Genomic DNA, 21,945 nt, shown 5'->3' with positions numbered 1-21,945 from the left:
GTAATGCGCAGGTAAAGACTGGATGTTGCAGTGAGCTGCTAAAAGCTCTGACGCGTTCCGCTGAGCAGCCTGGAGTAGGGTGGCAGACTGGTTTGTCCCTTTGTTAGGCACTACCTGCCGCGAGGGGCACTGGCCGCTGCTTCCGCCAAGTGACATAACACAGGGGTGTCCGAGATTTTGCACGCCCTGTTTGTGACACGGCGAGTGCCGAAAGAAAGGCGACTGCTAAAGATTTCCTGAGGTTGCGGGGGTATAGAAAATGGATTAGTGGTATTCGGTGCAAGGAGAATATGACCAAAATAGTGACGGCTGTGTGTCACTGTGTATCCTCTGTCGTAAGAGGAGAAATGTAATTAGCGTATTTGAAACAGCTTAGGGTGGAAATAAGTGAGAAGGGAGTGATTTAAGAGGCCGATGCTGCCAGCAGAGAGAAGTAAGCTTAATAATTAATAGATTATCGTAGGAAGCTAGAATTGAATTGAAATTTACTAAAGTGATACTGGTAGTGATTATCGTAGGAAGCTACAATTAGATTGAAATTTGCTAAAGTGATACTGATAGTGATTTTTGTTATGAACAATTTAAACCAAAGAGATGGGTGATTAATGAACTAAAGGAGAGACTAATAATTGCAATAGAACTATTTCAGAATGGAAGAGAATAAACTGAGAAAATGAAAAAAGAATTAGCAGTAACTAAAATTAAGTAATGGTTAGAGCTACAGACACAAAAAAAATAGTGAAAAGTTAATACAGTTACAAAAACAATTAGTTGAAGGTACAAATATGGGTATAATTAAAAAATTAATACAATTACAAGACTATATCTGAGTATTGGGGCTGTTACAATTGCAAATGGTGTTAAGTTTGCACTTTTGGCTCGAGTAGCTTCACTTAATACTATTCAGTTCTGTCATGTTTGTGACTGTCTTCTTTCCAGCTTCTGTCTTAATGATTACTCTGCCATCCTGAGTCCACACATTCTGAAGATCGAAATGGGATATGGCACTGTTTAAAATCTTTAGCCGTTCGTGTGTCAGATCTTCCCTTATTGTAAGCCCTGTCCTTGCTAACATCTTCTTCTGGGTAAAGATCTCTGCCCTTTTTCGGTACGAGACAAATTTAATGGATATGAACAAAGGGGATTTTTGTAGAATAGGTTTGTAAAGTAAGTTTATGGTAAAGGGAAAGTTAATTTAGGTATAAATAACAATAGTAAATAACTTTATGCATAAACAAAACTTCAGCATATTAGGTAATTACGTCGGTAAAAAGTGCAGTCGTTAGGTTTACTATTTTACGATTGGTTATTGATTAAAAGCGCGAACTGACGCGGGAGAATGTTGTTTTGCTATTGGCTGTTGAGTAAACTGACCAATGGTAAAGCAATATTCTTCGCGCGCTTTTCTCTGCTGGTAGAGAAGACTTGGAGTATTCTAGAGCAGGAGTCGAAGCCTAGCCATGAAAGAGATCGGACGTGTGCAATAGTAATTCCGATGGAAATGATAAGTTGCCGGGTCTAGCAGTGTTTCATATATCAAACGTGTTGGACAGTGACGGCATAATTATTCCTATGTGTGTGTAGAAATTTCGGAATTTTTAAGTGAATTTTGTGACGACAAAAGACATATATTCCGCGTGGCGTATTGAGCAGGTCGGTGGCTAAAAATTGTGACTGCATTTGGCAACGACAGACTTAATATTTGGCGAGCATTCGCAATCAAAAACAATCAGTATTTTTGTAGCTATTACGTTTTCGGGAAATGCAACACCATAAACTTGCTAACGTGAGTGAAAGGTATTGTGAGTGACTGTGTTAAGACCAGCACGGGCTTGGCAGTGATACTTGTTCACCTACGTTTCAGAATATACACTCCTGGAAATGGAAAAAAGAACACATTGACACCGGTGTGTCAGACCCACCATACTTGCTCCGGACACTGCGAGAGGGCTGTACAAGCAATGATCACACGCACGGCACAGCGGACACACCAGGAACCGCGGTGTTGGCCGTCGAATGGCGCTAGCTGCGCAGCATTTGTGCACCGCCGCCTTCAGTGTCAGCCAGTTTGCCGTGGCATACGGAGCTCCATCGCAGTCTTTAACACTGGTAGCATGCCGCGACAGCGTGGACGTGAACCGTATGTGCAATTGGCGGACTTTGAGCGAGGGCGTATAGTGGGCATGCGGGAGGCCGGGTGGACGTACCGCCGAATTGCTCAACACGTGGGGCGTGAGGTCTCCACAGTACATCGATGTTGTCGCCAGTGGTCGGCGGAAGGTGCACGTGCCCGTCGACCTGGGACCGGACCGCAGCGACGCACGGATGCACGCCAAGACCGTAGGATCCTACGCAGTGCCGTAGGGGACCGCACCGCCACTTCCCAGCAAATTAGGGACACTGTTGCTCCTGGGGTATCGGCGAGGACCATCCGCAACCGTCTCCATGAAGCTGGGTTACGGTCCCGCACATCGCTAGGCCGTCTTCCGCTCACGCCCCAACATCGTGCAGCCCGCCTCCAGTGGTGTCGCGACAGGCGTGAATGGAGGGACGAATGGAGACGTGTCGTCTTCAGCGATGAGAGTCGCTTGTGCCTTGGTGCCAATGATGGTCGTATGCGTGTTTGGCGCCGTGCAGGTGAGCGCCACAATCAGGACTGCATACGACCGAGGCACACAGGGCCAACACCCGGCATCATGGTGTGGGGAGCGATCTCCTACACTGGCCGTACACCATGGTGATCGTCGAGGGGACACTGAATAGTGCACGGTACATCCAAACCGTCATCGAACCCATCGTTCTACCATTCCTAGACCGGCATGGGAACGTGCTGTTCCAACAGGACAATGCACGTCCGCATGTATCCCGTGCCACCCAACGTGCTCTAGAAGGTGTAAGTCAACTACCCTGGCCAGCAAGATCTCCGGATCTGTCCCCCATTGAGCATGTTTGGGACTGGATGAAGCGTCGTCTCACGCGGTCTGCACGTCCAGCACGAACGCTGGTCCAACTGAGGCGCCAGGTGGAAATGGCATGGCAAGCCGTTCCAGAGGACTACATCCAGCATCTCTACGATCGTCTCCATGGGAGAATAGCAGCCTGCATTGCTGCGAAAGGTGGATATACACTGTGCTAGTGCCGACATTGTGCATGCTCTGTTGTCTGTGTCTATGTGCCTGTGGTTCTGTCAGTGTGATCATGTGATGTATCTGACCCCAGGAATGTGTCAATAAAGTTTCCCCTTCCTGGGACAATGAATTCATGGTGTTCTTATTTCAATTTCCAGGAGTGTATTAACTGAGGAAAAAATTTCCAACCTTTCATTTCTTGTTTCACCCAAAACGTAGATTAGTGATTTTAATTGCAGCCCAGTTCACGTCGAAGTACAGTAGGTTTCACTCGGCTTTCCTACTGATGATCTGCTGAGACAATGTTCACAGGTAGGTGCAGGTCCGTCGTAAAGGGACGGAAAGAACCACGCCGCCGCAAAGTGGCTTACAAAAACTTGTTATACAAATTCTTGAATTTGTTAGTTATTCTGGAGCCATTACCATAATGGATTAATGCAAGAGACTGAGTAGGTCTAACTGCTAGCGGCGCATGTCGTCGCGGTTTCCCTCAGTAAGCGCGAGAGCCTAACGGATAAGCTCAAACTCCAGTGGCAGCCGCTGAAGGAGAGGCATTGTTTATCGTGGAGAGCTTTACTGTTCAAATTCTGAGAGCGTGGTTTCCAAGGGGAGTCAAGCGACGTCTTACTTCCACCCACACACATCTCGGGGAAATTATGACGAGAAAATCAGAGACATAAAGAGCTTATGTAGTTCGACAGCAGTCGTTCTTCCTGAGCGCACTTTGCAAATGGGTCAGGGACGGGGGGAGTAGTTAGTGGTACCAGAAGTACTCTCCGCCAAACACCGTAAGGAGGCTTGCAGAGTATAAGTGTAGAAATGGAGGTCGTACCTCAGGTAGTAGGAGTACCAAATTTACAGGAACGCTTCGGCGAGACTACACGGTTCTTTGATAGAAAAACGCTGACTTCAGAGAATATGAAGTTAAAGGGGCTCAGAGGAAGACTGCAACACAAGCCAACTAGAAGATGTCTAGATCTGATGCTTGGCGACTTCAATTAGTACCTAAAGGTTTTTACCACGAACTGGATCAGCTAGAAGATGTGACGGTACGTCACATAAATACTGACATTTTTATCGGTTGTAAGCAGTGAACAATATTGGGAAGTGTTAAGGGTGAACTAAAAATTATTTGTAAACAGTTTACGTATTTTATGAATATAATTAGTATAAAAGACACTGTTAATGTTCTTGAAAAAAAAAACTGATATGCAGCGATAATTTAAAAGTAGCATCTTTATTTAAAACGCGTCTATGAAAATAAAAAAGGGTCGCTAAGAGACGCGATTGTACGGCCGAGGAGGACGGACGTACTTAATGGTACACACACTGTTTTGTTTCGCAATACGGAAGGCAGCCATTGAGCGGCTACACATAAGTTATTCTGTATTCCACTAAAATAAACTAATTATTGTTATCACAAAATGAATTTCTTTGTGATTGTTGTCACCTCAGCGGCTAATTCTTTTTAATAAGCATTTTTTCAGTAATTTGCGCTGCGGGAAGCTCATCTTCCGATGCAGCCTCTGGTCGGCCATTACGCGCCGAAGTATTAATCTATTTTTCAAAGTGTTAACAGTAACTGTAAATGCGAGAGATTTAGTTGTAAGAGCCTTTCTAAATTGCAACAGATAATTAATTTAACGTCAAAGTTCATTTTTAAATTATACAGATTCCATGAGTTCAGTTAAGTTTTATCTTGGCCGCTCCACGGCAACAATCGAAATTTTCTCGAGCCTTGCTTTGCAATCAATAAATAGAAATTAACCAAATTACATTCAATTCATTTAATGGCAACTGTATTTTAGTCATCACATTCAAAATCTAAAGTTGGTACATGAATAACAGCGGTCCTTCAAGAACCCTTTTCGTATTTACTTACGCACGTAAGTAAATGTGATAAGAAAAGATAATATCCCTGAGAGAAAGAATCACGCTGATAAATTAAAAATAAAAGAAATATATAAAATTTTATATATATATATACGCAACAAAGACCACCAACAGGTACCAGCAAAAGAAGCATACATACACAACCGGGGTACACGGCACACATTCGCGGATTAAACTCGATAGAAAATGATGCATGAAGACCGACTGCTGATTATCCTCCCTCCGATCGCCTCACATGAATATTTTCTTTGCTTGCGGTTGGGCCACTGTCAGATCAAATAGTAAAGGATTAACTGTGGAATTTCCGTTATGAGGAAGTGAATTTGTTAAATATATAGTCTAATTAGTGGCTTGAGTGACAATTTCTGTACTTGAGAAACACAAAAAATAACAGAAACAGCAAAATAATCGAAAGCAATGGAAAGTCACAATTACTGCAGCCATTTCATCACTCGACGTCCTCTGATTAATCAAAACATAGTCGTGTTGTGTCAGGTTTCCTCGATTGATTAGTGGTGTACTTCCACATGTTCTGCGTGTTGTAGTTACATTTTATTTATTCCCAGCCGTATTCTTCGGGGGCTGCATGTTGTGCTGTTATGTGTACTCGCTGACTTATCTCCAACCGGAATATGATCCATCGGTCTTGCACCGCTGTTTATAACTGAGTTCATTTCTTGACGCCCATTTTGCCTTTTGATGTTCTTTTATTTTTCAAAGCTCGCACAGATATTGCGTGAAAAGCACATTCTCTCAGCGTTTCCGAGCTCTGGTGGATGTGACGACCGACGAGATCGCAATAAATTGAATGCCGTACCCCAAGTCATCTTTAAATTGAAAACTCCGTCCCGGTTTATGAACTTTTCCGACATTTTTATTTCGACAGACTCCTTAATTACGTTGTCCCATAAAATTGGTGTTTTCATCACGATACTGGACTCATCAGAGCTGGGATACGCTGAGACAATATGAGTTTCACAGAAAGTAAGTGAGGCCTCTGGAAAACAAAGGAGCATCAAAGGGCGTAGTGGTCGTGAAGAGACAATGAATTCGGCAATAGACAGCGGCGTGAGAAGAACAGTAGTTCACAGTGCGGTTGGAGCTTAGGTAGAAAATAAACATAACAGCAATACTCACAACATCTCAAGAAGTCGTCCAGGTCGGTTGTCGAAATATTGTGCGTGAGATGGAAACAACAACACGGTTGAATACCCAGAAACCCAGTATGAATAAATCATGGACGACTAAAGTCTTTCAAAAATTTAAGGGTACGATTATGCAGACTGTAAATGATCCTAAACTGAGCTTGTTGTTGAGATAATTGTATATGTCGAGGACTGTGCTAGCTGTTTATAGTTACTTGTTACTGATGATGAGAGTATTGTAATCGAATCCAACAGAGAAAGTTAAACATTTGAAACTGCAAATAACAATTTCTTGCAAATTATGAAATGAATTTCTTTAAATGGAACTTCAAATGTTCTGTACTGCACAAGTACTGACAGTGAATAAAGAACATTCAGTAGAACCCAATATTCTAAATTATGAGGAGTTCACACTCGTAAGAATCTGAACTTTAAGCCACATGTAATAGATTTTAACCATGAGATCTACGCAACTTCGGGAAAAAGCAGACTTGGAGATGAAAATGTCCAATAATTCAGTTAATTTCTTGTTTTCCGTTACTTAGGTCTTACGGCATGTTATTCACACAACACTTCATTGAGAAAGATAGTGTTCATTTGACAAAAATGTGTAATAAGAACAATATATACTGGCGAGTACAGAATCTTTAGTCGACAGCTCTTTAAATATCTGGCCTGACTGCCGACAGTGACTTGGGTACACATACTCTGTTGTGGAGTATGTAGTGGTAAACCACACAAGTAGTCATAAAAAGTGAAACTATAAGGAGGAACTACTCAACTTTAGTGTGTCATGGAAAGGAATGAAGTATTCAGTCATAAAAATCTTTAACCACTTACCTAATGGCGTGCCAAAGAAAATCAACAATAAAATAAATTTCAAACACAAAATCATATATACTTGACAACTCCTTTTGTTACATGGAAGAATTCTGAATGTGTAATACCATAATGTGTGTGTGTGTGTGTGTGTGTGTGTGTGTGTGTGTTTGTGTGTGCGTGTGTGTATGTGAGAGAGAGAGAGAGAGAGAAGAGAGAGAGAGAGAGAGAGAGAGAGAGAGAGAGAGAGAGATCATGTAGCCTGCATTTTCCCATGTTTCTCACTGCGACATTGAGTTAACTAACATGTTACACAGCACAGAGAAAAGATGCCAATAAATTTAAGTGCTATTCAGAGTTGATGCACCTGTTGTTATGGATGATGAGACCCTGATAAAATGCACCTAAAAGGTATAGTTATGTGTACTATTTGTATTAACAACTCTTTAATTGACGTGTCAGCACCAAAAAATCTTTCATTTTTTGTGTATATATTCATGTATAACGGTCATTCATGGTTTCTGGTGCCACAGTGTAAACTTTTACCGCTGCACGTATCTAAAGGAGATCGTAATATTTCGACAGATTACAAGTCAAAACTTTTTGGGTTTTCGGCGATACTTTGTGGGCTATACACATCACTTCCTCTCACTGTTCTTTGCCCTCCCAGTCACAAACACAATATTCGTATTTAAGTTTTTCTTTGCTTGGCAATAATACTCAGCAGCTATTATATACCAATTATTAACGCATCTTTTGTATTTTATTGTGACAGGAACGAAGTCCTTGCAATACTTACAGGATCATAACGTCGGAAATTCGTTGTAACTGTACCTGTACATTAATTTATAGCTCCTTATATGTTGTGTATATTTGCAGTATATTGATTCTGAGGGTAACCCCTTCTCCACTCTCAGGGAAAGGAGAAAAAACAGTGTAGTCAGGCGTTTTTCTTTTAGTAATGTATATTTTTTTGTTTAGTACGAACATGGCTCTGAGCACTATGGGACTTAACATCTGAGGTCATTAGTCCCCTAGAACTTAAGAACTACTTAAACCTAACTAACCTAAGGACGTCACACACATCCTTGCCCGAAGCAGGATTCGAACCTGCGACCGTATCGGTCGCGCGGCTCCAGACTGAAGCGCCTAGTATGAACATGGCCTAGTATTTTAGTAAGAGGACAAAGTTTTTAACAGGGTCAGAACTGAAACCTTTAAGGCTACTTACATATCGCCATTCGTCTTCCAGTATATTAAATATACTCCATACCCTTTGGTTCCTCACCACCCAGCTCCCCCCCCCCCCCCCCCCCCAAACACAAACTATCATTTCGGCGCCCTTGGTGGTAGTATGTGATGTTGTTGGCTGGTACTACCCAGGTGCAAGCACGATCTTGAATATCTTTGGGTGCATGTCTGCACTATACACATGATGTCCTTGATACTTATTTACATAATTTTCCTAGTAGAATGAGTGATGTTTTTCTTAGACAAGACAATGATGCTTGATCATGAAAGAGTCGTGTTTTTGAAGAATATCTCCCACTTCAAGAAAATGAGACAGTGGAGCATCCCAATCTCAATAACAGAGCATCAACACGGCATTCATTTTGTAAGAAGGTCATTAGCACCAACATTATCAACATCGAACATTACTCTCATGTTTTATTTTCTGCCTGTGGTAATCACACTCAGTAATGACGTTTTTTGAACAACACTAAAGAGACAGTCAGTTTTTATATTTAATGTGCATTTAAAAATTTGAAACAGGAGTTTCAGGTTTTGTTTGTATTGTGTTATGTCCTCCATACTTCAACTAAGAAGACAATTAACGATGCATTATTTTTTGAGTTATTGCTATTTTTGTGACAATTTTTTTTATAAAATGTGTAGGTTCAGAGACAGAAAGCTTGTATCAGATGAAATTAAGTAGATTAACATCGTCTGTTACAGATTTTAATAATTCTATTGCAACGACCAAGGCATTGTCAATATTTGATTATGTGGGCTTTAGTTGTTATTCTTTTTATTTATTGGAATTCATAGTTTGTCTGGGTCGTCGCTTATCACTGTGTTATAAGTACTCACTTCTTACTTGTTAAATCAGCACCTGAAGATGGGATGGAGATGTTAACGGTTCCAGCATGTTGCCAATCATCCATGAGGCTGGTAGCTTTCTTATACTGTATAAGGTATCCCATTAAGGTGCTGTGCCCATCGAAAGGAGGGTGCCAGGACAGGCGAACTGACCTACTGTTCACTTCAACCACTTCAACGTCCAATGGTGGATCAGGAGGTTCTACAAAACAGAATAATAAGCTTGTCAACAATCATTAATTTAACAGACTTAAAGCAACAAAGACTGTCTCTTAAATCATATCTAATATTTCTTTCGGTTCAGAGATATTTTCAACAGGCATCAAACAAATGAAAAGTAAAAGCATATCATAAATAGGATGATGCTTCACAAAGAAAATAATAAACTAGTAACATAGTTACTCAGTTCCTCTTAGCTTACAGAAAGAGAATTCAGGAAACATAATGTAACTCCTTCAGAAAGAATATGATTTATGTGAATCTGATCAGTGGATTCTAGGGAGAGGAAAAAAGATCAACCTGTTTCTGACCTCCCAGAGCAAGTCCTTATTGTTAAACATCATGAAAACCTAAACTAAGGGGTATTGCTAAATTTATCTTACGTTTTTGATTTGGTTGTCTATGATCTCTTGGGTGATTCTGAATTGTTAAGTTGTTCCATTAGTTGTGCACAACTAGTAGATTCCATATGATTTTACCAGGCAATAGAGTGTAACAAGTCATGAAAATTACGTTTCCTCACATAGTAAAATAAGTATTGGGACTCTCAGGGGTCATTCCTATATCATCTATTATTTATAAAACTCCCAGAGTATCATATCAAGTATCAGAGGCAGTTTCAGGGTTGATTTTAAATCATATTGGTCATGTTTCCAGGGCTCTCGGGTGTACAGCCAGATATTATCATCGATGTCCCACGCTATTTCGGCGAATAACCTTTCCGCCACCATCAGGTGGTTCTGAATGAATGGTCTGTCTGCTCATTGAGCAACGACACATACGCTGAGAAAGCCTCTGATCACATATAATACTTGTCATTTTATTAAAGTACACAATACAGGTAATTTAGGATGAACAATCTCTTTGATTACTGAAGTAGCAATGTTGGTGGATTGGTAATAAATGTCAAGTTGGCATGATGTGTGGCTCTAGAGATACGAGAACAATAACAATGTACAATATAATCTTAGAAACAAGTGGATACTGCATTGAGCAACAAAGGTTTTGGAAGTATGGACAAATGGCCATCTAAGTTGAGAAAACATTTGGAACTATTGAAATGAATATTCTACAAATATCATGTTTAAGAGTATGATCTTGAAACACTATTATGTAGTTACTACCCAAATACGCAGAAAAAAACACAAAATATGATGTGCAATTTAGAGGATTTTGGTTTCTACAAAAAAGTATTGTTTAAAATAAAAACTGTAACAATACATGAAATTTATTTGCACATAGGCAGTCATGAAAAGCAGTTTTTAATAAATTTAAAATGATGAGTTATCCAGTTATCTACTGTACTGTTTCTGAAATGGCATTTCAAAACTCCATATGGACCCAAGTTCATCATTAGAAATAAAAATGGTCTTTAAAGTCAAGTACATGAAAAGGCCCTACATAAAAAAATGCTGCATGCACCTAAAATAATCGTCAGTATATTTAAAAAAAAAACACTCTGTCTACAGGCCACAAGTGGCCCCTCGGGACCATCCGACCGCCGTATCATCCTCAGGGGCAGATGTGGATAGGAGGGGCGTGGGGTCAGCACACCGCTCTCCCAGTCCTTATGATGGTATTCTTGAGCGAAGCCGCTACTATTCGGTCGAGTAGCTCCTCAATGGACATGTCGAGGCTGAGTGCACCCCGAAAAATGGCAACAGTGCATGGCGGCCTGGATGGTCACCCATCTAAGTGCCGACCACGCCCGACAGCGCTTAAATTTGGTGATCTCACGGGAACCGGTGTATCCACTACGGCAAGGTCGTTGCCCATCGGTACTTTCAGCAGAATGAAATTAAAATTAAAGATTTAAAAAAAATTAAAAGCAGTGATACATTTTCAGGTTGTAGTCTTTACTAAAATGTTCCGATAAATCGTCAGTATCTACTGCTTCTGGTTTCATTACGAAATATTAATGTTAAAGTGTGTGGACGACATGCATCGTTACATACGAAATTGGTTGAGGAAAGGAGAGACACACAAAAACAAGCTGATATATAAAGTATTCAATTTCTGCTATCTAATTGTCTTTCTTGGAAAGTGGTACATCAATTACTTAAATATTTATAGTGAAAAGCTTCTCATATTTTAGAAAATAGATATATGTAGTTACAATAAGTCAAGTGGCAAATATTATCACAATAATAGTAAATAAATTAAATGTGGAGAAACCAATATTGATGGATACGACCCATACAAGATCAGTATAAAAAATAGAAAAACTGCATGTAGTGTTCTCTAACTATGAAGTACAGATACATATTTACGCATTTAAAACTAATATTCACCTTTATTCAGATATTTCTGTACTGCTGTAATGCGCATATGCCATATCACTATATAAAACTAACCAACGTAAAACAGTTATTATAATAACGTAACAAATTAGAATCCAGTGGAAGTGGACGAAATGTGAAACACACAGTGATGGAGGAAGAATAGCTATACTGGATACTAGAGCTTTTAGGAGTATATGCTGTTGACTGATTTTCTCTATGTACGAGGACTGGAACTTTAATAGTGGTTAATGTTTATTTACAACTTATAGAAAATAGATAAATGTTTCAATTTTACTGTCCTTCAGAGCAGTCAACAGAATTGTGCATAACCAGTTGTCAGTGATATGGAACTCGTAGGATAGTTGTGTTGATAGTTCGAGAGGAGCGGTCTATTCCCCGAATCTCTGTAACAATTCTGAAACGAATGCCAAGAAGTGCTTCCCTCGTCTTAGGAATCAACTTCAAATCACAAGGACTTAAGTCCTGGGACTGTGGTGGATTGCAAGCTGTGTTCCAAAAAGAAACGGTGACACTTTCTGCACGATCCGCCCATCATTTTATAGGACAATGCCGGGTCTCGTGTGGCACCAACTTGCGACTGATTTGGTCGGTCGATGGGGCTTGATTCCTGAGATGAAGGAACCACTTTTTGGCATTCGTTTCAGAACTGTCCAGAGATTTGTCAGGCAGTAGACCGCTCCACTCGATGTATCAACACATCTGGCACTGCTATATGTGTCCTACGACTTCCACATTGCTGGCAAGGGGTTATAAAATGGCTCTAAACACTATGGGATTTAACATCTGAGGTCATCAGTCCCCTAGACTTAGAACTACTTAAATATAACTAACCTAAGGACATCACACACATCCATGCCCGAGGCATGATTCGAACCTGCGACCATAGCAGCAGCGCGGTTCCGGACTGAAGCGCCTAGAATCGCTCTGTGACTGCAAGGGGCTATACACAATGCTGGTGACTACTCTCAAGGATGAGAAAACTTCAAAACATGTGTCTGCATTGTGTAAGTTGTAAATAACTATTTGCCACTATTAAAGTTTAAACCCTCGTAAATAAACCGATACCATGATCAATGAGACATTAGAAAGAATTCCTGGAATTGTGTTTTCTGTCTTAAAATTTAATTTTAATTTTGCTGTGTCAGTGGCAAAAAATTAGCTAAGCCTATTGTTTTATTCCTTAATATCAGATTTGATGTGCACTTAGCTAATATCATCATAAACATTGTTACGTTAGACGCACGCAAAAGAGGTAGCAATATAGAAAACTCATGTGTTCATTATCTAATGTGTATGTAGCGACTTCAGCTCGCAGGTCAATCCATACATATCTGTTGGCAACATTTACATGAGAGTTTTCTATCGTACCACGTCATAACGCAAAGATAAAGGACCCATGCTGGAGCAACGAGCACCTCGGCTACGGTAACAGCGGCCGTTTTCTGTATATAGTGATCATCAGTAGACCGAGGAGAAGGCCACGGTAAACGTCGCCGAAACGTTGGTTGCTCGTGCATAGTTTTTATTTTTTTAAATTAAAAAAATTGTTTTTGCAGTTCGACGCGACACGATGCTCAGAAAACGTTGATGTCAACTGACTGACCGCGAAAGCCTACGAAATTATGTTGGTAACATGATGAATGACTAATGGTTCAAATTGTTCAAATGGCTCTGAGCACTATGCGACTTAACTTCTGAGGTCATCAGTCACCTAGAACTTAGAACTAATTAAACCTAAATAACCTAAGGACATCACACACATCCATGCCGGAGGCAGGATTTGAACCTGCGACCGTATCGGTTCCAAACTGCAGCACCTAGAACCGCACGGCCACATCGGCCGGCGAATGACTAATGCCAGAATGATTGTGCTCTCTAGCAGAAATAGATCACCCACCAGCTACCACAGTGCAATCAGCTGAGTGTGTGCAATCAGTTACGTGTAAGGATCAGTGAGACGATCTTTGTGCTAATAGTAGGTATTTGACTCGTTTGTACTACAATGTGAGAGAGAGACTTACCAATAGCTGACGTGTACCGTTGACTGAATACCTGCGTGTATGTTATTATGTAAAGGCAAATCATTATTATTGTGGTATTATGGTTCATCAGAAAGGTAGTAAATATCCCTTTAAATTACTCTGACTAAAAGAATCTTTCATAATTTTAATTTTAACTTAACCTTGTAACGCCGGAAATGCATATCCTTCTATTTCCATCTATTGTACTATAAATTTTTTTCCTTATTTTGTTACCTGAATATATGACATTTCTGTTCCTTTATATATTGTAATTGTTTTACTATTTGTATATATATATATATATATGCATTTATGTCGATGTATAATTGGTTTGTTTTGTAAATATTATTTGTATTTTTACGCTGGGTCTTGCCTAGGGAAAACTATGCTATCGAACGAATACATCGATAGGTCGTGTGGAGAACCAAAGTGTTTAGGATCTTTGGTAGGGTGAACTCTGCCGCGTGGAGCGCGGACAGAGCAGACGAGTCTGGCTGGGGTGGTGCAGTGGAGCAGGTGTGTTGTGTGAAGCTCCCGCGAGTTGCTGCGCTTTCTGGGTTTGGCAGCATGTAATTGCGCTCGACTTGCGACGATAGTTTCTGACATGGTGTCACGGACGGGAAGCAATAGCTGGCGCACATCAAGAGCCCGTTTCGCCTGGTGACCGTGTCGAGAAGAAGGCGCGCCAACATCCAGCTTCTGCAACAGCGACGGCTGACAATGAGTGACTGTCGCCACCTCCTCGATCGACGGCTTCAAACTTTCAATCAACCAACAAGGAAGACTGGAAGCACGTGAAGTTTTAGAACTGTATGGCACACCTCAGCTTTTCAAACTTTTAAAATTGTTGCATCACAAAATTACAGCAACTTAGCATGAACGTTTGTTGCTCATTGTCCCAATTGCATTACCAAGCAGGGTCCCTTCCTTTTCCGGAATGAACCCGAGTGTCGTTGAAATTCAAACGTCAGCATCATTCTATTTCACTGCTTTAATTTCAAAGTTCAGTTAAGGTATTCATAGCTGGCTACAATATTTAGATTGCACAAGCACAAATTAAGAGTGCGAGTTTTGTTACCGTATTTTAGCTTACCTGTGACTGCAGCTCAGCGTGGTACGTACAAAATCGTACTATTGTTAATTGTTCGGAATCATTTAATTCAAGTTCAAAGTTAAATCTCTTATTTTTAAATTGCGTAGATTCAAGTAGCTTTTGAAATGATTGTTGAGGTAGCCCAAGACTAACTGTATTTTACTGAATTTCGATGTGCTTAAGAAAGAAAGCTTCTCATTAATTTCAGTCACTAAATTAACTTTCAGTTTTCCGGTTTTATTAATTCTTTTGCTAAATTAAGTCAGAGTGCAGCGAAAGTTTATACTTCTGACAAACTTTCAGTTTTCACACTACACGTGTCAACCTTCAGTTGCCACGCTTCTAGTGCTAATTATATGTGTAATTACCTTTATTTTTCAGTTACTACAGTAATTGTCCTTAGGACTGGCGACCGTGATTTCCCCCAAATCTCAAATATCTAATTACCGCTAGTTAATTGTTAACGTAACGGCCGGACATTTACTTTCTTTATTAACTTTACCCCTTTTCAAAATTAATTTCCACCAGTTTCATTAGCATTTTTCCTTTCATTTAGATGTAACCCCTTCCTCCCTCTTTACCGACAAATTAACTTCGGTGACGATTGCTTTTCCCAAATTTCATTAGGTACACGCAGTTTAATTTTTCACTGTCATTAAGGTCGATAAGTGAGGGGGAGGTTACAACCTCCAGATTTGTCAGAAGCTGGTGTGATTCAAATAAGTCAGACTGCCACAGCTACTGCTCACAAGCGTCTGGATTGGATGGTTTAATGGATCTCCTTTTGGAAAGTTCAGAACCTTTCCATTAGAACCGAAACCATTATAGTGCTATGGAGCTGTTGACAATGTCTGAGTCAGTGAAGTCTTTACCTATATAAAAGTTCTGTGTGAAATATTTCATAACATTTAAGAAGTCTGGCCTGTAATAGTAAGTAGCTGAGGATGCATGGATGTGGCAGCCGTTACCTTGGACAGCCAAACGGACCAGCAGCTCGCTGTGGCCAAAGACGTTCCCCGCTTCACACACGTAGAGGCCGGAGTCCTGCCTGTCTGCCTGGTCGATCACCAGCTGAGCCTGCAGTCCCGTAGCCGTCTTCATTTCTGACATGCTGAGTCTGCCAGCAGTCCAAACGAATGTTATCAGTGTCCAAGCACTGAGGAAACCTTGTACATGTTTTCCCAGTAATCTGTTTTTCAGGTTAACCAAGCAACAAAATGAAACATATGGAATTGGAGGTAATCAATATATTTTCAAGAAGTGAAGCCCCACAGCTCTAATAAACATTTGAAAATATCATACTACCACCTTGAGCTGCTGTTAAAATCCTTCACTTGCACAACCAGTTTCAGTCTAACCATTATCAGGTTCATAAAAGTATTCACAGCACCACGTTAAGTGAAATATAAAATCATTGTGGTTAGGTAATAAAACCATGATCATATGGTGACACAAATTACATCGTCTATCTATAAAAACTGTGCTAGGTAGTGTACTCATTCATATTATAACTGGAATCAGCGTCAACGCTGTGAACAGATTCATACCACATCTGACGATAATGATTTTATATTTCGTCTGACATGACACTGTGAACGTTTTTATGAACCTGATAAGCGCCAGACGACTGAAACTGGTTGTGCAAGCAAAGAATTTTACCAGTAGCTCATGGTCGTAATATTAGGTTTTTCAGAAGGTAATCAGTTATCAATTTAAGCCCAGTCTACATGATGTTTAAATAATCAGAAGGTGACTTGACGATGGAGGTTTCCTTTAATTATTACTATGTTTAATTTCTCTTTCCAGTTGTTGTTTCACAGTTTATCATGTGTACCTTTGTAGCTAACTGTAGTACAATTTTATTAATAGCAAACATGAAAGAATATATAATTTTAATTATATTTACGTTTTCTTAACTGGTTTAGAATGGTTTAAAATTATGATAATAATGTTAGTGGTACTGGTTTATAGAATATATTCAATACAGACTGTGAGGCAGCTAAGACAGGGGAACCAAAAGTATCCATAATGAGTGAATAAATCAAAGTATGAATTTCGCTGTTTCACAGCGCCAATATAGCAAATTTTCTGACTGACACATAATTTTTACTGCCTTCTAGCGGCTGAATTATGTCAGCGGCATTTTTTTTTTATTTAAATGGTACTGTAAGATCTTCCTGTGGTACTGGAAAAGCCTTCAAAGAGGACTTCAGCGAAATAATATGCGTGAAATTTGATCAAGTTGTAACAAGATAACAGCGCTGCTTAACAACGTCTCGCCTTCGGGAGAAGTGAACTACAAACGCCTGCCCCTTCCACATTACCCTCTATAACTTGAGAAAAGACGGACCTCCATATATTTAACTGTTATAAATATTTTTGTTGAGCCTGCAGTAGCTGTCTCAATCTGTGTATGTTTGTGAGTGCAAGTGCGTATGTGTATTTTGATACAAAAAGGATAAACAACATAGATGATCGTTTTTTACATAATTAAATTACGATTATGCGAGTCTAGCCCGTCATAAAGATTTAGCACGCCTTTGCACATGCACTTACCTGTAACTGTGGTGCAGACGTTGCCCCCTGAACAACCAGTTGACTTGTATGGGGTGGTCTCCTCTGACGTCACATTTCAGTGTCACCTGCTGACCGCGGCGGGCTGTCACATTCTTCTCCATCACGTCAAACCTCACCGGTTCTGGACAGGAAAGCATTCGTGTTACAGACACAATAATTATACGCTAACTTCTATACGAGTAATACAGTAGTTGACAAGGAAGTGACCGGACATCTTATAGTGCACACTCTTATACGGTGCGTCCACCCTTCACCTCTATATCGTCTTGAACTCTACTGGGGCACATTCAGTGAGGTATCGGAATGTCTGCGGAGGTTTTGCAGCCCATTCTTCCTTAAGAGCCGAAACCAGACGAGGCAGTTATATCGGACACTGCGGTATCGGTCGAAGACGAAGTTCAAATTCATTTCGAAGGTGTTCGATTGGGCAGAGGTCTGGTAAAGAAATTACATTTCAGGAATCTTATTCTCCAGGAACCCTTGCGTAACAAGCGCTCCATTGTGAAGTGCTACATTGTCAAGCATATACAAACAACAGTTGTCTCTGAATTATTCCTCTGCTCTGCGCAGAACACAATGCCGTAAAATGTGTGCATTTCATCCCGCATTCAGCATTTTCTTATGCACAATAAGGGGACACACCGCAGCTCGTGGTAGCATTCTCGCTTCCCGAGCACGGGGTCCCGGGTTCGATTCCCGGCGGGGTCAGGGATTTTCACCTGCCTCGAGATGACTGGGTATTGTTGTGTCGTCTTCTTCATCATCATTCATCCCCATTACGGTCGGAGGAAGGCAATGGCAAACCACCTCCACTAGGACCTTGCCTAGTACGGCGGTGCGGGTCTTCTGCATCAATCCCCTATGCTCGTTCAAGGAGTATGGCGCTTCATCATCATGATCACCGTAATCACAACTAACACTTCCATACCGTAGTACCAACTCTTCTGTATTTCAGTGTTGACACTGCACATGATGCCGGTACCGGTGTCCAGGTGTTCGCCGAACCCAAACTCTTCCTTCGCATCGATGCAGGTTACAGCGTGATTCGTCAATCCGAATCACTCGTTTCCAGCCGTCCACTGTCCGGTTTCGTAGCACGTTACACCAATTCAAGCTCCGTTTGGCAATGAACATGGAAATGTGTGGTTTGTAAGGAGCAGCTCGACCATTCTGCTCCCTTCTTTTTGACACCCTACGCGCATCGTGCTACCTCGACTGCTGGTAGCACACGAGTGATCCTTCCGCTGACTTTATTCGATGTCTCACGATCACTGTCCGCAATGCTCGGTGATCCCTGTCCGTACGTTGGTGAGGTCTGCCTGGTTCTGGTTTGGCTGTGATTGATGTTTCACGTTTCATCTTCACTTTCACACCACCAACAGTCGATTTGGGCCGTTTTAGAAGGGTTGAAATATTCCTGATGCATTTTTTACTCCGATGACATCAAATGACTAGTCCATGTTAGAAGTCACTGAGCTCTCCAGGCTAAACCACTACTTTCTCTACCAATTGCACCACGTCCTACCCCCCCCCCCCCCCCCCCTTACACTCCTCCTGTGTCTTCTACCTCAATTACGTATTACTCACATTGTGCGGGAACGTTTGACCAGATAGTGTACCACAAGGTCTTCATGTACCTATTGGAGCTATTATGTATGAGCACTTTGAGGCTTTGTTAGATCTTATTGCATCTACTGAAAAAGATGCATAAACAGTACAGTTTTCATGTATTAGGTGAAGTGTGTACGATTAAAGGCTTTTCATCTTTCTTCGGCAACGTCGACATGTTAAGGACCTAACTAAACGACACTGACAAACTTTGACGAGTTGTACAGGATGTCCGTGAACGTCATCCAATGGCACTACGCAGTGTCGAAGTTATAGGCCAATTTCGAGTGGAGCACTCGATGCAAGAGGTCGACTCCTACTCCGAGATGAGGTGGTCCCGGCCTGGACAACGAGCGGCGAAAGCGTTCGCGAATCGCAAGGCAACATGTGAGCAGCAAATGCTCGCCAAAGGTGAAGGGACAGGTTGCTGTTTCAAGTAAAGGCGGTCAGAAGCGCGCTGTGGAAAACACCAGCGCTGGGACGACCTTGTCTGAGGGCGCGTTTCGCCCGGCGCGAACTCCTGCAGCAGCCACAACGTCCATCGTGGACAGACTCCAGTCCGTGGCAGAGGAACAGAGACCGGCCGGACCAATGGCCGCAAATCCAGCTACAACATACGAAGAGACAAGACCCGTCATTTGCCTGTCGCCAGGCGATCTAACTAAAGCCACCTCCAGTTGTCACTGCAGTAAGGGTCGTTTATAAAGCCTCCATGTAGCGTCTCAAAGAATGGGAATAGCGATGCACACCGTATCTTAGAAGAAAGATTAAGGAAAGGCAAACCTAGCATTTGTAGACTTAGAGAAAGCTTTTGACAATGTTGACTGGAATACTCTCTTTCAAATTCTAAAGGTGGCAGGGGTAAAATACAGGGAGCGAAAGGCTATTTACAATTTGTACAGAAACCAGATGGCAGTTATAAGAGTCGAGGGACATGAAAGGGAAGCAGTGGTTGGGAAGGGAGTAAGACAGGGTTGTAGCCTCTCCCCGATGTTATTCGATCTGTATATTGAGCAAGCAGTAAAGGAAACAAAAGAAAAATTCGGAGTAGGTATTAAAATTCATGGAGAAGAAATAAAAACTTTGAGGTTCGCCGATGACATTGTAATTCTGTCAGAAACAGCAAAGGACTTGGAAGAGCAGTTGAATGGAATGGACAGTGTCTTGAAAGGAGGATATAAGATGAACATCAACAAAAGCAAAACAAGGATAATGGAATGTAGGCTAATTAAGTCGGGTGATGCTGAGGGAATTAGATTAGGAAATGAGACACTTAAAGTAGTAAAGGAGTTTTGCTATTTGGGGAGCAAAATAACTGATGATGGTCGAAGTAGAGTATATAAAATGTAGACTGGCAACGGCAAGGAAAGCGTTTCTGAAGAAGAGAAATTTGTTAACATCGAGTATAGATTTAAGTGTCAGGAAGTCATTTCTGAAAGTATTTGTATGGAGTGTAGCCATGTATGGAAGTGAAACATGGACGATAAATAGTTTGGACAAGAAGAGAATAGAAGCTTTCGAAATGTGGTGCTACAGAAGAATGCTGAAGATTAGATGGGTAGATCACATAACTAATGAGGAAGTATTGAATAGGATTGGGGAGAAGAGAAGTTTGTGGCACAACTTGATCAGAAGAAGGGATCGGCTGGTAGGACATGTTATGAGGCATTAAGGGATCACCAATTTAGTATTGGAGGGCAGCGTGGTGGGTAAAAATCGTAGAGGGAGACCAAGAGATGAATACACTAAGCAGATTCAGAAGGATGTAGGTTGCAGTAGGTACTGGGAGATGAAAAAGCTTGCACAGGATAGAGTAGCATGGAGAGCTGCATCAAACCAGTCTCAGGACTGAAGACCACAACAACAACAACCGTGAGGTATGCAGGAAAGGGTATGGAGAGACGTGCAGAAAGGGTCGAGCGGGCGGTAGCACTCTCGCTGCCATCGTAAACGCGTGCCACCATTCCGGGAAAACTGACCGAGGCAGTGTTCAGCGGCTTCCCCCAGTGCGCGGCTGTTGAACACATCTTGGGTCTGGTGTGTGTTCGGTGGCACGCTTCACGTCACCCAAGAAGCACAAAGCTCTCATCTCGCCCTAGTTAGTGAGGAGAACCGGAAGCTGTGCCGGCCAACACAGCGGTCACAGTCGAGTTACTGAAGCACAAGAGGGGCTCGCCTCAGTTCTCCCGCTGCCAAAGGGTGGGACATGAGGCACGCCGCCGCCCTATCCTCGAGGGATGCGTGAAGTGAACGGGCGAACACCCGACGTCGAAATGCTCGCGTCCGCCGAGATGCCAAAACTGCAGGGCAACCGCGTTGCGAGCAACCGTGGTTGGAAGGCGTTTGTGGCAGATTGCACACGCGCGGTGCCGTTTGAGAGGGAGGCTGTAGACTCCGCCCTACGCCCGCCGGCAGGGACGCTGTCAGTGCTGGGCACCGGCCAATATGCTGCCACACTACCGATGCCAGCCAATGACGAGGCCACAACCGCCTCCACTCCAGGCGGCGGGCGAGGTTTCGAAAGCGTGTCAGTACAAACAAGTCAGAGGTTAGTTGGTTAGTTAGTTAGTTACGTGTTCCATTGATCAATAGCACGGAAAACCGTTATGATGTGGATCGTGTCAAATGCAGAAGAAATGCGCACAGGAAACAAGTTTTTTTTGTTTACATTATTGCGTTATACCTAAATATTACTGTTATCTATCCCATTCCCTTAAATGGCACAAAATGCATATATTATATCTCCAGATTTATTTACTCATATTCAAGAATTTATCTATGGTATAGAAGGAGTTGTCAAGGAAGCATGATTTCAATTTGTTTTTGAAACTATTACTGCTGTCTGTCAGACATTTTATTTCATCTGCTAATTTCTCGAAAAGTTTTATAGCAGCATATTTTGCCCCTTTCTGTGCCAAAGATAGGTTAAGTGAAGGATACTGTAGGTCTTTCTTTTTTCTGGTATTGTAATCATGAATGTCGCAGTTGATTTTAAACTGGTCCTTGTTGAGAAAAAATTTCATTGCTGAGTAAATGTAC

General features: G+C 41.6%; 1 protein-coding gene across 1 annotated transcript in view; it reads right to left on the bottom strand.

Annotated features, from left to right (window-relative positions):
- Positions 1-21,945, bottom strand: part of LOC126456830 (Down syndrome cell adhesion molecule-like protein Dscam2) — a 416,068-nt gene that overhangs the window by 144,168 nt on the left and 249,955 nt on the right. The window contains exons 14-18 of the mRNA XM_050092636.1: positions 17,278-17,419; positions 15,690-15,838; positions 9,099-9,287; positions 2,461-2,489; positions 2,402-2,409 (exon numbers count right to left, since the gene is read on the bottom strand). Coding sequence (XP_049948593.1) covers positions 2,402-2,409; positions 2,461-2,489; positions 9,099-9,287; positions 15,690-15,838; positions 17,278-17,419 — 517 coding nt within the window. The remainder of the gene's footprint in view (positions 1-2,401; positions 2,410-2,460; positions 2,490-9,098; positions 9,288-15,689; positions 15,839-17,277; positions 17,420-21,945) is intronic.

This window comes from Schistocerca serialis, chromosome 1, assembly GCF_023864345.2.
Source record: "Schistocerca serialis cubense isolate TAMUIC-IGC-003099 chromosome 1, iqSchSeri2.2, whole genome shotgun sequence".
In the NCBI taxonomy this organism is placed as follows: domain Eukaryota; kingdom Metazoa; phylum Arthropoda; class Insecta; order Orthoptera; family Acrididae; genus Schistocerca; species Schistocerca serialis.
This window is presented reverse-complemented; position numbering and strand designations above follow the sequence as displayed.